We start from the raw sequence: 14,335 nt of genomic DNA, 5'->3' as shown, positions 1-14,335 counted from the left end.
CTGTGCCAAGTTTAAACACCCCTCCATCAAGCTGTTTTTAAACAACGCATCTGATATATATATATGAAACATCTGCTCAGGATACACACACACACAATCTGCAGATGCATATTGTAGAAAGAGCTTTATTAAACATACAGACACAATCAGCGTGAACACAGGACACATGTTCCCATCAAACAAACAAGAACCCATGTACAGCATGTTTAAGAGAATTGGATTCTGGTTCTGCTGCTCACAGGAACATTTATTCTGGACTTTATTTGAAGAATCAGCATTAGACAATCCTAGACAGATCTAAGACCACACGGCTGGTCAAATACAAACACGTCCAATGGAGAAGAAACTGGTCCTAGATCAGCATTCTGGGGGGAAACTTCACCATGAGGCACTGTCCCACACACGTAACGTAATAAACCAACCTAAACCAGAGCCACACAGGACACACGCACTCGCTCGCTCACTCACTCAAGGGAAAACGAAGCCTCACGAACAGATTAAAATGACGAGTGTATGCAAGCACACACAGACAGACACACCAAATGAATAAAGAGCTAAAATCCCAACAGTCCGTTTTTGATCGAAGACTGAAGTTGTGTTTGTGATTTCGCACGAGCCGGTTTGAAATGCAACAAGGTACGGAATCACTGACTGTGTTTTAAAGGAAACGGACAGCAAATTAATTAAAAGGGAAGAGGAGGAGTGTGGAAGAGTGTGATTTTTTTTTGTGGTGGAGGGGAAGGGGTCAGGGTCGATGGCACAGATGTCATGTTTTTAAGTCCTTTTAGTCCCAATGAGAGGATAGCAGGAGTATTTACATATTCCCTCTTTCCATTCGTCCATCCCTCCGTCGCGCTTACGACGGGGAGAATTTTTTGGCCTGTGCACGAACTCTCTTCTCGTACTCCACTCTATTCTGACTGTAAACACAAAAAGACAGAGCGATCAATACAAGAAACATCTCACTTTCAGTGTCATGAAACTAGTGAGCTGCCTACCTAGGGAACATTAGACACATAGGTGTGCTTTCAAAGTGAAGGATGTTCCAGACACTAGGCAGCAAAATAATGCTTCCTTATGAATCTAAAACAGATCTGCACTCATCTTTTGTGTATTAGGCAATCCCAGAATGCACTGCAATGGTAATGCATGCTAATACTCCGTTAAGTATGAATAAAAAATGTTTCTATTATGATAAAAAGATCATTTCCTCCACATTTTGAAAACAATGCTTTAGTAAATCAATTACGTCATAGATCTAAAAGTATATCATAATTGTATTTTTATCTCGTATTTACTACTTAGTATTTAATCTCCCAAAGATAATCGAGAGTCCCAATTATGACATATTAAAATTGACAGTCAATTATGAGTCATAATTATGAGATAAAAAGAAAAAAGGCCAAAATTATGAGATGATAATCCACAATTATGACACAGTGATAATTTATAAAAAATAATGATTCAAGTCAAATTTGAGTCAATTTTGAGACTGATATAAAACTAAAAATTATTATATAAAAAGACCAAATTTTGACATACTAATAATCCATAATTATGAGGAAAAAAATCAAAAGGTAATAGTCAAAATTATAATATAAAAAGTAAAGAATATAATTAAAAAGCCAAAAGTGACAGTCATAATTAAGACCAAGTCAAAATTTAATTAAATAGCATAATTATGACACAAGATAATTATAAACAAAAAGAGAGGAAAAAAAAAAAACTCAATCACCCTTTTTTTTCTTTTTTTTTTAATTAAATTTGACTTTTTCGCATAATTTTGACTTTAATCTCTGCTGAGTTCTACTTTCAAAGCCAAGTAGACAAAAAAAGCTGAAATTATGAGGGACAAAAAGCCTTATGATATTCAACCTACATAATATTTTTCGTATCAACTCAAGTGGTGGAAATGGTTTAATATTCTATTTCTTTGTTATGGAATCCCAACATTTTTATGTGAAACCATATTGTTATTTTAGCAACATCCTAAGCTGCACTTTCTTGTGCGTGTCTCTCATACAGCTGACATTTTGAGTGCTATTTCTGTGAGAAGCCTGTGAGAAGTATTTCAAATCAACCACTTGTGAAGTTCTATTTTTATTTGCTCACTAAAATTTGGAAGTAAACACCACTTATGTTCTAGAACTCATACCAGTATATAGTGTACGCCTCCGCCTGAGCCGGATCCTGTATGTTCGGTTCATTTAGCAGCTCCTGAATCCCTAACAGAATCTGAAGGAAGAAAAGGTGGCAAGATGAGCTTTAATAAAAGAGCACTGTAGAACTCGAGGCACTAGAATAGAAACGACTAGACTTTTAAATGGACCTGTTTAATGGTAATGGCAGGCCTCCAGTCTTTATCCTCCTCTAGGATGGAAAGACACACCGTTCCTGATGGATACACATTCGGATGGAACAGCGGAGGCTCAAATTTACCTTTTGAAAAGAAGCAAGCATTTGTGAGCTGTGATCCAGGCAGCATGGACTGGCTATGTGCAAAACTCACATTTTGGGGGTGATGAGGGGTAGTCATCTTTAAACAGCATCCTTAACTTGAACAGACCTCCTTCCCATGGAGTCTAGAGAGAGATGGAGAGATGTCACATGATGCTACAGCTGAATAATCGAATTAAAGCTTAAAGGAACAGTCTTACCCCCTTCTTTCCTGGAATAGCACATTCCCAGTTCATAAGATTCATTGTACCGTCAGGGTTTTTCGTAGGCACCGCAACAAAGCCCTGAGCACCAGAGGATACAATGCATATGTATTACAGGGTTCTCAGTTTTATTTTGTAGTATATATCCAGAAGTGAACAGGTGTGCACAGGATTTAACTGATTGTTGTGTGGACTGCAAGTCAGTTTATTAACAGAATACAAGGGTTACTCACGAATGGATGGTCTTTCCGCCATGCTTTGCGCTCTTGTGCAAGTCGACTCAGAGCAATGCCAGACATGACCACTGAACCTATGGAGAAATGCACATTTATCTGAGTATATGCTGAACAAATAAATGAGAACGCTAGTGCAATATATTCACAAACTGGAATAATTGTAGTTCTTATAAAATATTTATATTATGGAATATCTGTAGATCATTTATATTTATATTACCCATCTCATATATTTCTGCCTGTGACAGATGCACATGAGAAATGTTCGAAAGGATTTTTAATCTAAAAGTGTTTTATTTTATTTTTTTGCACGTCAAAAATTTTTTAGCAGCCAGGCAAAATTAGTATTCAAATATATATATATATATATTAGCAATAATAAAACTTACAAAAAAAATTATTTTTTACTGGAAACACAATTATGGATTAGTATTACCAAAAAAGATAAAGTAAAATTAAGTAAAATAAAAGTTGTGAGAAAAGTCAGGCTGTTTCAGTCCAATGCAATAACAATAACTAGCATTTCAGGTAAAAAAAAAAAATAATAATAATAACTTAATTTATATACTTTATGTGGTTATCATAATCCACATGTCTTGAATGTTATCAAATCCACAGCGTGACATAATGAAGATTTGACGTCGCACTTGCAATTAACCACATTTGCATTACACCACAATCAAAACGGTTGACTTCCTTTTACAAGGAAATAATAAAGTTTGTCAACAACAGATTATGATGCATGATAGATTATGTGATAGTAGTAAATGCACAAGCTTGATTATGGCTTCATAGCTCAGGTTTTTAAGTCCTCCTAATAAGTTCGTCCTACACGATTACATGATGGAATTTTAATTCCACGTTATGACTCCATAATCAAGAAAGGTTTGGACCTAACATTATGACATCATAAAATCGAGTGATGGAACGCGGTTCATGAGCGCGCGGGACAAAGAAACTCGACTTCCTTTGACGCGAGCGCGCGTTCACACAGCAACCGTTCCAAACAAAACCGACGCGAGCGTCTACCGGCAGCCAAAAAACAACAACACATCGACCGTACTGACAGAACCGCCTTACCTCGAGAATCCCAGTGTTATTCGACTTCTGGGCCCACGTATTCGAATCGTCTTTGACTCGGAACCAAACCTGTGAAGTTTCCCTCCCGAAAACACATTCGGTTCTGAAGCAGTCTAATCAGGACCCCGCGGCACGACGCGCAGATCGCCTGAAGGGAAAAGTCTGTGTCGGTCGAGTCAACGCGAATGCTGTCCGTTCAACAGACAGATTTGTTTAAGTATTTTCTAGCTTTGACATACAGGCGTATGTCAAATTATACGTTGTATTTTTAAGATAGTGGAAACAATTTGGAGCAGGCATTCTTTTAGACGGCTAACATTTAAAGGGACAGTACCTACCAGAATTAAAAAGAAAAATCTATCTAGGGTGTACTTTATACAGTTTCAAAGAATTAGGTAAGTTTACTAACAATAAATATTAATAAATAAACAAATAAATAAAAATTAATACAGTAGTTGTTTTGTCCTGGATGTTCAAAATTCAACATTAATAAAATGGAGAATATAAATAGAGTTCTTGAAGCTTTCAAAGAAAGCCAAATGAGGTTTTCTGCTAAAATTTAAGGGACAGTTCACCCCAAAATAAAATATTTTGTGACTATCCAGTGGAAATCATAGAGACCTAAGAGAGGCCTTATTTTCCTGGTTTGGTTTATACAGATTTCCAGCTATTAAAATAAACCTAAACCAAATTTTATAAAATAAAGTTTAATTTATTACAATTAAAATGATTTTTAATATATAGCTTTATTTATTTTATTTCGCCCTGAAATGGCAGTTCAAGCACACAGACATGTGATTATTTTTTTTTAAATGCTTATGTATTTTAAAAGTGTGTGGATGTGTGTCTCTACATTCAGATTTTACAGTGAGGTGATTTTGCAGTACAGGTTTAGATGTTAACATTTACAAAAGTCATACAAATGCATACACTGCTACCTTAGAGAATGTATAGCAGGGTTATTTAAATCTTGCCCTGGAGGGCTGGTGCACTATAGAGTTTAGCTCCAACCCTAATCAAACACACCTGAGCCTGTTAATCAATGTCTTTGAGCTCATTAGAAAATCACAGGTAGTGGGTTTGATTAGGGTTGGAGCTTAACTCTGCAGTGCACGGGCCCTCCAGGGCAAGATTTGAATAACCCTGATGTATAGTATATACTCAAATGTGCAAGATCAGGACAGGCAAAGTGTCTTTTAAATGCTTTGTATCCTGTCTCTCCTCCAGCCAAGTATTCAGTAATAATAACACATTTCAGCATAATAATAATAATAATAACAACGGTTAACCAATACCTCTGAAATATTGCCTGGATGATAATAATAATAATAGCAGTAGTGCAAAAGCAATCATTTTCACAAGTAAAAAAGCATTCAAAAGATTGGGATCAGTAAGTTTTTTTATTCAGCAAGGACCCATTAAATTGATCAAAAGCAACAGTAAAGACATTTAAAATATTATAAAATATTTCTATATCAATTAAATCCTGTTTCAGGCTTTCTATTTATCAAACTGTGCATTATAAATATTACTGCTTTTACTGCATTTTTGATCAAATTAATGCAGAGACTATAGCTATAAATAACCCCAGACGTTTGAATGTTAGTGTAGCTAAAATCTCAACACTAAGAAATATTTCTCAGCAATAAAATCTTGCATTACAATGTGTACTCAACCATAGCGCTGTTGCCAAATTTGTTACTAATCACTTTTGTTGCATATATAAATCATAGGACAGTAGGGTCCAAAAGTCTTTTTTACACCTTTACAAAAAGAGTTAAAATAATTTGCTTTTGAAGAAGTGTTAAATAAAGACATTATATGTTATATTATGTATTATATCTGTGTCCAATCAAATGACGTTGATCCTTGATTGCGCTCAGATTTTCCTGCTTCCACTGAAGCTCAAGACGCTCCTTGAAACATTGCAAATCATGCAGGAGTACATGAGCATCAGGTTTTGATCATGTTATTGACTAAAGAAAATGGGAGACAAACCAAATACAGAGAGATTTGTAAGGAAAAGCATTTGTTTTAAATGCAAAATCAAAGTATTATCCCTTTTGGACCCCACTGTATGTCCATTGGAATGATTGTGGTAAGAGGTGGGCAGTGATTCAGAGTGACCCGTCCATTTCCTTTTGTTCCCTGAGACTGACACTGGTCCATCTCTTCAGATCCTGTCACTGAATCCATGAAGATCTAAACAAACAAGCATCAGGAAGACTAGATTACAGTGGCCATGTTCTTCACGTGCTGCTTGCGTGCGTCAGGTGTCCAGTGCTCTCGAGGTGTGAAGAGAACAAGCTCGTGGGATGTTCTAGAAAGAGCTGATGTGTCTAAAACATGGGAGCTCTAGATGATCATATTCTAGAACCACGTTCCTGTAGAATCTGAGGGAAAACAGCAGAGGATTTACATAATACAACAACAGATTATTAATCTGCACTAATCTACGGTCACCAATACCCTAAAACACAACAGCTATTTTTTTTAATAATGTACTATGCGTACTATTGCTGAAGAATTATAGTATGCACATTACAGGTCAAAGTCTCTTCTGCTCACCAAAGCTGCATTTATTTGATTAAAAATACACTAAAATCAGTAATATTGTGAAATAGTATTACAATTTCAAATAACTGTTTTCTGTTTGAATATGATGTAAAATGTAATTTATTCGTGTGATCAAATCTGTATTTTCAATATCATTACTCCAGTCTTCAGTGTCACATGATCTTCAGAAATCATTCTAATATGCTAATTTGCTGGACACTTCAAAATAACAGCATTTATTGGAAATAGAAAAATATTTTAACATTATGAATGTATTTTACTGTCACTTTTGATCAAATTAACACAACTTTACTAAATAAAAGTATAATTTTTTTAACAAACATCTTACTGACCTTGGCTTTCTCACTGGGTTGAGTGTTGCTGCTGTTCGATTGGTTGTGCAGTTCCTTAGAAACAACACACAAGAACTCCGCCTGATCTTCATTACCATAGTTATAGGAGGATCCGATATTGACCAGCTACACAAAACATGAATGAGAGAAACAGACAGAGTTTAGCAACTGTATTCAGTCTCAGAATGACTAAAGATTAGTAAAGGAGTAGTTCACCCAAAAATAAATATTTACAGAATACTTACTCACCCTCAATCCATCCAAGATTTACATGTAGATGAGTTTATTTCCTCATCAGAACAGATTTGGAGAAATAGCATTCCATCACTTGCTCACCAGTGGATCCTCTGCAGTGAATGGGTGCCGTCAGAATGAGAGTCCAAAATGCTGATAAAAACATCACAAGTAATCCACACGAATCCAGTCCATCAGTTAATGTCTTGTGAAGCAAAAAGCTGCATGTTTGTCTGAAACAAATCTATCATTAAGTTAAGACAGCTGCTTTTAACTAAAATATGCAGCTTTCTGCTTCCCAATAACTGGTGGACTGGAGTGGATTACTTATGGACTATTGTGAAGTTTTTATCAGCTGTTTGGATTTTCATTCTGACGGCACCCATTCACTGCAGAGGATCGATTGGTGAACAAGTGATGTAATGGTACATTGCTACAAATTTGTTGTGATGCATAAACAAACTCATCTACTTCTTGGATGACCAGTGTACATGTTCAGTATATTTTCATTTTTGGGTGAACTATTCCTTTAAAGCGACAGTCCACCTTAAAATGTTGCTGATTGTGCATCACTGGAAACATTTCCCCTGCCTTAACTCAGGTTTGACTTCAGTGATAACTGGTCATGGAAACATGACGTTTGGCATATTTTTAATATTAACAAGAATGTGATTGCAGAGCTTTGTGATTTACCTAATTTTGGAGCTTGACTCCATTGGCTGAAATGGTCATTTTAGGTGAACATTCCCTTTAACGAAAATACAACAGGGTGCACATACATTGTTTAACATGCAATTGAATGCAAAGACTCGGCCCTTGTTATAAACATGTGAACACAACTATAAACATGCAGGTGTGAATCACCAACATCCACGCAGGGGACAGCATTCACTGTGACCATTGCAATGAAAATCAGCATGCAGTGGTTAGTGGGAGGACAGGGGATCGTTGGACACACCTCTCCACTGTGGGCAGGGTGAGTTTGGCTTGACTCCTCCCCCTTCACCTCTCGAGACACAATCAGGAAAAACTCTGACTTCTGGGCCCGCCCATAACCTACACTGACAAGCTGCAACAACCAATCAGAGCGTAAGGCGGGGCCTACATCACACACCGCAGGTCAGCTGAACCGGCGTGAGCGATTCTGATTGTTGTGGAGCGTGAATGATCAGATGAACTAAAGCCGGGTTCGATTTACCTGCTCAAACTTCCATCCGTCTGACATGGTCGAGACCATCTGAGTAAGTTCTTCTTCTTGACACTGCAACACTCTGTAAACATGCTTGACTGGCGTCTGAAAACAGAGACAAGGATGGAGAAGTATGTAAAGCATCTGTCTAGATAGATGGATGCTTGGGCTAGCTCTTTTTCATATAATGTTATATGTTTATGTATATTACATTCATACATTTTTAAGTCCATTATACATTTTAAGTGTCTTAAGGTTTTAAATATTATCCTGAATATTTTGAGTTAAATGTAATTTTATATGTAAAGTAGATTAGTTAGTCTAAATTATTGCTATTGCAAATTATTGCAAGTAGTTTTAATGCTTTAAATATAAGGGGACATATTTTGCTCCATCAAGTAAAAGTAAAATGTACAATGTTAGCCATAGTTTCTAGCAGCAAAAAAAAAGAAATCTGAATTCAGTCACAAAACAGTCACTTTCTCTGAACCTAGAATACATCTTTTGACATAAATGCATTATTGTGCCAGCCAGTGATATAACTGTCTTGATATGATGGATCATCGTTAAACTAAAGCTATTAAAACCATTTTTGATCAATGAAATAAAATATAAATATTAAATAGAATAAAATATTAGATAAAAAATATGAAATGTTGGCAATGAGCTGAAATAAGTTTAAGCTGAAGCCCTAAAATTGATAAATGGAAATTAAAACTAAAACTGTACTTAAAGTAAAAATGCTATAAGAAATATTCCTCAAAAAATAAAATAAAAAAAATGTCAAAAGCACATAATAAAATCACTGAAAACTAGACTAAAATAAGTATAAAAAGTAATACTAATAATAACTCTGATTCACCTACAGTAGCATATCTCAGTTTAAAGTCTGTTTTTATCTCAAAATAAATCTTAAAGGATTTCAGTGTAAGTGTCAGAGTGAACTGTGTGTTCCTGCTTCCTTACGTGGGTCGTCTTGGCTTCTCTTTCACTGATCTTTTCTTTGATGAGTTTTATTAATGATGTGATGTTGTAAAACTCTGCCTCTTCAAGAGCTCCTGAGACACACACACACACACATGAAAGCTATACAGCAGCAATCACAGTCTCAGTCGTGTCAGTTTGGCTGAGGATGTGTGTCGTACCTTCCTCCGTCAGGTTCTTGTTGAGGACCAGCTTCCCATGTCTCAGGTAATTCAGCACAGGCCCGAAATACATGGGATCCCTATCAATCAAATACGCCCCAGACTCATCCTACAGTAGAAATCAACAGACAGAGAAAGAAAACATTATATAATGTTCTGTACAGACTTCTGTCCCACAATAAAAAAAAAAAAAAAGCATTTAAATATTTACATTTCAGATATTTACTAAGATCCTTCTAATATCTTCTAAAACCCACAATAATATTTATAATATAAATATGCATAATATATATAAAATCATCATTTATTAGGTACTTTCAGTTGGGATGTGTGTGTCCTGAACCCTAAGCCATAAATTCCAATTTATGAAAATGATATTGAAATAATTTTTGTATTTCCCCCCTGAAAATCTATGTAAAAAAAAAAATTCATGTCATGTTTTAGTCCATTTCATTTTAGGTTCAAAGGCATCTAAAACTGTCACTACCAAAACAGCCACTACTGAAACAATTGGTAGAGCTTTTGTAATTGTTTTTTGGTATTATCCCATTTAAACTGGCACTACTGAAACAGACACTATCTAAACATGTCATCATTGTTTCGGTAGTGAGAAAAGGGAACACATAATCCCCATATTTGGGGGAAATAAAATTTTAGTACAGTTACGCATTTTTTTATTTTATTTTTTTACATGAAAGTATGTTTCAGCAGTGTTTTAGTATACGAGTTAAAAGTGCAATCGCTACCAAAGCATTACTGTCATTACCGAAAATGTGCAGTCACTACCGAAACATGGGATTAATTATCAGCTAAGATTTTATGATAGATTTTGGTTCATTATATATTCAGACTAATGAATCTTTAACTTTAAAATCCGTATGATCAACTGCTTTGCCTTTTACAAAGAAAAATTTGTAAATAAAAAAAAATTACAACAAATATCATAAATTAAAATGTAAATATTGTTAAAAAATATTTTTTTATTGATTTAACTCCAATTTATTTTTAATAAGATAGCAAAAAAATATATATTTACCATTTAGATGCAAGCAAAATCTTATTAGGTCAACATAACCCTTCTAATGAAATTTATGTCTACTGTGTTTTGGTAGTGTTCTATTTGGCGAGAGGACAAATATTCCATAATGGTATGAAAATACAATATGAGAATTAACTGCACAATTAGAAATGTGTGCATTGGATAGCATACAGTTTGCACACATACAATTATTATTATTTTTTTTTTTTCCCCAAAGATGTTTCTAACTCTGAATCAATTTAGTAGAATGGCCCATGAGTGAAAACCAAGTTCTCGCTATTATTTCAAATTTTTGTTTCTATTTCAGTATAGTGTGCGAGTTAAGAGAAGCATTAGAGGAAAGAGAGTTTAAACATTTATGCGTTGTGCGCGTGTGGGACTCTGCTTCTCTGTCTGCAATGGCACGCAGGCCACAGTCATAAAAAAATTAACACACTGCCTTCAACCAGGACGATTCAAACCAAACCTGGAACAGTGTGTGAGTCTGAAATCACCCTTTTTATCAAAACTGGGGCACAAACGGCGTGGAGTGATTTCCCAGAGCCTTAGAGACTCCTGCTCTTTACAGGGTTAAAGCCTCTAGAGAGCAGGATTATTCTGGATTAGGGTTATTTTGAGATTACCGCCTGAGATTTGAGAGATGAGAGGAGGTGAGACAGCCGGAGCTGTGCGAGCCCAAAACAATGTGATGTGCGCTGTGCAAATGACATAATTTTTTATTTTGCTATAGTAAAATGATATCACAAATGTGCACTTTAACTATAGTTATAATCATTATATGACAAGGTTTAAAGAGGAAGTGTGTAAGGTTTGTCGCCTTTCAAATCCAAACAAAATAACACATAAATAATTACTGTTTCAAACAAGTTTCCCAAACAAATTGCCCCGCCCCCATCTGGCATTGGTTGAACTAACATTTGGCCCCGCCCCCCAAACCAATGCAATTGGTGGAGACAATAATCTGGTCCGGTTGGTACTTACTTTTACTTTTACAAAATAATCAAAATACATATGTTTAACTTAGTAATTATCTTCTGGATATTATCATGAGATACTTTTTAAGATAAAGTTTTTTAACAAATAAATATAAAATCAAATTTTTAGCAGTAAGATTTAATTAGAGTTTATGAAGTTATTTTATATTACATCCTTATTTCTTCTCAGTTTTAATTATTTATACTTTTTTAAAGTTATGTATTTTATCAGTTTTCTGATATAAAATGGTTTTTAATAGTTACAAACTAGTTACAAAAAAAAACTTTTATAGAACTTGAGCTTTAATGTAAATTCAAATAATAGGCAATTTTAATAATGTAGACCACAGAAACTTTTTATTTTTATAAAAAAATATGTATTTCATCCATTCAACGTCACAATAATGCTGTTTTCTACTCAGTTTTCAATTTTAAAAATATTTTTAAATACAATGTTTGATATATTTGATCAGTTTTCCGATTCAGAGTGGTTGGATATAGAACAACAAATTTACTACCATAAATTCTCACTTGATTTTACACTGAAAAACTGCAGCTGGTGTAGTCATACTTAAGTCTTTCATATTAAATAATACTATTACGTCTACTACTGTTTTTTTACAAATTAATTTAGCTGTAACGACTTTTATAAAAAAAAAAAATTTTTAAATGTTGAAAATAAAACAGAAAATACTATTTTTTATACTTGAAAATTTCACAATTAATTTAATGCATTCATTTGTAATTTATTGGGAAATTTACTAGTCATTTCTGAGTGAAACTAATTTTTCACATAATGCAAATTCTTAGGTTAATTAGCAATTTCTTTACAGTGCATTTTCTGGCAGCAAAATACAGGTTCAAACCAGATTCTAATATTTTGGGGAACAATATAAGACATAGCCTTCACTTGAAACCTCCGACAGTGATCTTTGCCTGAAGCGACCCGTGCAGCGTAACCTTCCACCCTGATCTCTGACACAGCTCAGGTGTCATAAGCCGGATTGTGTCCAGATTACAAAACTGGGGCAGATGTGCTGATGATGTCATCGCAAGGCCACCCCAGGATGCCCCAGACCTACAAGGTGCCACCATCCACCCGCATCCACCATCTTCCACCATCTTCCCAGCCATGAACACTCAGAGAAGAACAGAAGAGAGCTTGTTCTGGGTCTGGGAGAGGACAGAGGAGGGCTGGAGTGGACAGTAAAAGTGTGCTTGTTCGTGTCCATCCGACAGGAAAACAACTCTAGACAAAAACAACCATCTGGACAAGCCCCAAACTACCATAGAAACAATACAAATAACTCTAGACAACAATATAAGCGATTATTAACCTATGACGTGAAATACTCATGACCCATTTAAAAGAAACTCCTCAAAATTGAGAAGAAAGAGATCTTTTGTCTTGTGAATAATAATAAATAAATACAAATTAAATGGTCTGTTTATTTATTTTACAATTTAATGTACAGCTTTCAGTTTTGTTTACACTATAGCTTCTTAACATTGTTTAAAAATTATGCACTTTTCTATTAATGTTCATATATTAATAACAGTATCTCACATTGACTAACAATAGGTTTGTATAAATAAAATTACATATTTTAACAATTAAGTTGCCTAAATAATGTCAGTATAATAGTATTATTTAAACTATAAATGAAATAGGTTTTACAGAGGCTGTATTTGAGTCTTGTTTCACTGCACTCTACTTTCCCCAGCCATACTTTATAAATTACTTATACATTAACTAAATAAATAAATGGTCTGTCCAATATATTACGTTTTAAACTACAGTAGAATAAACGAATTGTTCTCTAAATTAAATAAATCAAAGTGTTGTTACCTTATCAGAATCGAGGTCTGGCTCTGTTTGGCACAGCCGGAACAGGAACGATTTGGGATCCCTGCAGAGCGTCTGTCTGGTGGTCAGAAAGTACGTGCCACCGACGTTCAAACGGACCCACGTAGAGGATCTGTGGTTAAAGGTCTGCACCGGAGCCGGTCGCAGACAGACGTGCCCGCTGATCTCGCCGTGAGTGTCGGTCATCCTGCGCTCGGTGTTCCGCTGAAATGCGTAACGGTGACCGCGCGCCTCTCCAGTGACCAACAGACGGCGCAGAGAAACACCCCTCACTTTTGTTTTTAGGCTCAAGACACTGAAAAGACACGCGCTGTTGTTATTTGCGTCATCTAGACCCACTGTAACGTTTTGCGATCGAATTTTCAGGGATTCGAAAACGAATCATTCTTTTGAATCGATACTTTTAAATTGATTCGACCTAAGCGCTTGTAGCAAAGTTTTTGGGAATCACTAATCTGTTACAAAAAAATAGTTTAGCAGTAAAATTGGTAGACGGGAAGAAAATAATAAATAATGAAAATAACAATTTAGATTATATATATATAGGTGAATAGGTTGAAGCGAATCGTCCGAACGAACCGATTCGACACAAAGATTCTGATTCATCAATACTACAGATTTCAAAAAGAACATCTGGATATTTAGCCGCGTGAGCAGCCTGTCTAAACAGCATTTTTTTCTAGATCATATGATGCCTCTGATTCGTAAATGCCCAAAGCCCATATATATTGGTGTGGAAGGCTGCACGAACAAATGAAATTCCGTGTGTTTACTACAGAGGGCGGTAAATTCATCTCTTAATTAGAAGGTCTAACTAATTTCCCTATTTGTAAATCTGACTTGTAAATAACACATATAACAATATATATAAGTATGAGGAAATATGTATACATTTATTTATAATGTTTGAATATTACATTAACATAAGTTTTTTTCTTTATGCAAGAAATCATTTTTTTTTCTTTTTCCTATCAGGGGAAAAACAACTTATAAAATAACAAA

General features: G+C 35.0%; 2 protein-coding genes across 3 annotated transcripts; both read right to left on the bottom strand.

Annotated features, from left to right (window-relative positions):
• Nucleotides 1-107: 107 nt before the first annotated feature.
• Nucleotides 108-4,160, bottom strand: LOC128013478 (SUMO-conjugating enzyme UBC9-B). The gene is made up of 7 exons (XM_052596508.1): nucleotides 3,977-4,160; nucleotides 2,894-2,970; nucleotides 2,658-2,741; nucleotides 2,510-2,582; nucleotides 2,330-2,439; nucleotides 2,156-2,235; nucleotides 108-920 (listed from the first exon to the last, which is right to left on the bottom strand). Exons 2-7 carry the CDS (start codon nucleotides 2,957-2,959, stop codon nucleotides 857-859), a joined length of 477 nt encoding a protein of 158 aa, XP_052452468.1. The 5' UTR covers nucleotides 2,960-2,970; nucleotides 3,977-4,160; the 3' UTR covers nucleotides 108-856.
• A 543-nt stretch (nucleotides 4,161-4,703) lies between these two features.
• On the bottom strand, nucleotides 4,704-14,250 carry LOC128013272 (BTB/POZ domain-containing protein KCTD5-like). Of its 2 annotated transcripts, XM_052596128.1 has the most exons (7): nucleotides 13,316-14,250; nucleotides 9,454-9,562; nucleotides 9,275-9,366; nucleotides 8,318-8,413; nucleotides 8,078-8,188; nucleotides 6,886-7,011; nucleotides 4,704-6,369 (listed from the first exon to the last, which is right to left on the bottom strand). In XM_052596128.1, the coding sequence occupies exons 1-7, from the start codon at nucleotides 13,517-13,519 to the stop codon at nucleotides 6,340-6,342; spliced, it is 768 nt and encodes a 255-aa protein (XP_052452088.1). In that variant the 5' UTR covers nucleotides 13,520-14,250; the 3' UTR covers nucleotides 4,704-6,339. The 2 variants fall into 2 exon arrangements, with proteins under 2 accessions (XP_052452088.1, XP_052452089.1); XM_052596129.1 differs by lacking the exon at nucleotides 8,078-8,188.
• Nucleotides 14,251-14,335: the final 85 nt, after the last annotated feature.

This window comes from Carassius gibelio, chromosome B24 (genome assembly GCF_023724105.1).
Source record: "Carassius gibelio isolate Cgi1373 ecotype wild population from Czech Republic chromosome B24, carGib1.2-hapl.c, whole genome shotgun sequence".
Classification (NCBI taxonomy): Eukaryota; Metazoa; Chordata; class Actinopteri; order Cypriniformes; family Cyprinidae; genus Carassius; species Carassius gibelio.
The sequence above is the reverse complement of the archived record's forward strand: the minus strand, read 5'-3'. Positions and strand labels throughout refer to the sequence as shown.

Excerpts from the sequence above, each read along its gene's own strand:
- LOC128013478 (XM_052596508.1), bottom strand. The coding sequence starts at position 2,959 with ATGTCTGGCATTGCTCTGAGTCGACTTGCACAAGAGCGCAAAGCATGG. Across the intron at positions 2,583-2,657 it reads CTATTCCAGGAAAGAAGGGG|ACTCCATGGGAAGGAGGTCT; the intron begins GTAAGACTGTTC and ends ATCTCTCTCTAG. Across the intron at positions 2,440-2,509 it reads CCCCTCATCACCCCCAAAAT|GTAAATTTGAGCCTCCGCTG; the intron begins GTGAGTTTTGCA and ends TCTTTTCAAAAG.
- LOC128013272 (XM_052596128.1), bottom strand. The coding sequence starts at position 13,519 with ATGACCGACACTCACGGCGAGATCAGCGGGCACGTCTGTCTGCGACCG. Across the intron at positions 9,367-9,453 it reads CAAGAACCTGACGGAGGAAG|GAGCTCTTGAAGAGGCAGAG; the intron begins GTACGACACACA and ends TGTGTGTCTCAG. Across the intron at positions 8,189-8,317 it reads ACGGATGGAAGTTTGAGCAG|CTTGTCAGTGTAGGTTATGG; the intron begins GTAAATCGAACC and ends TGGTTGTTGCAG.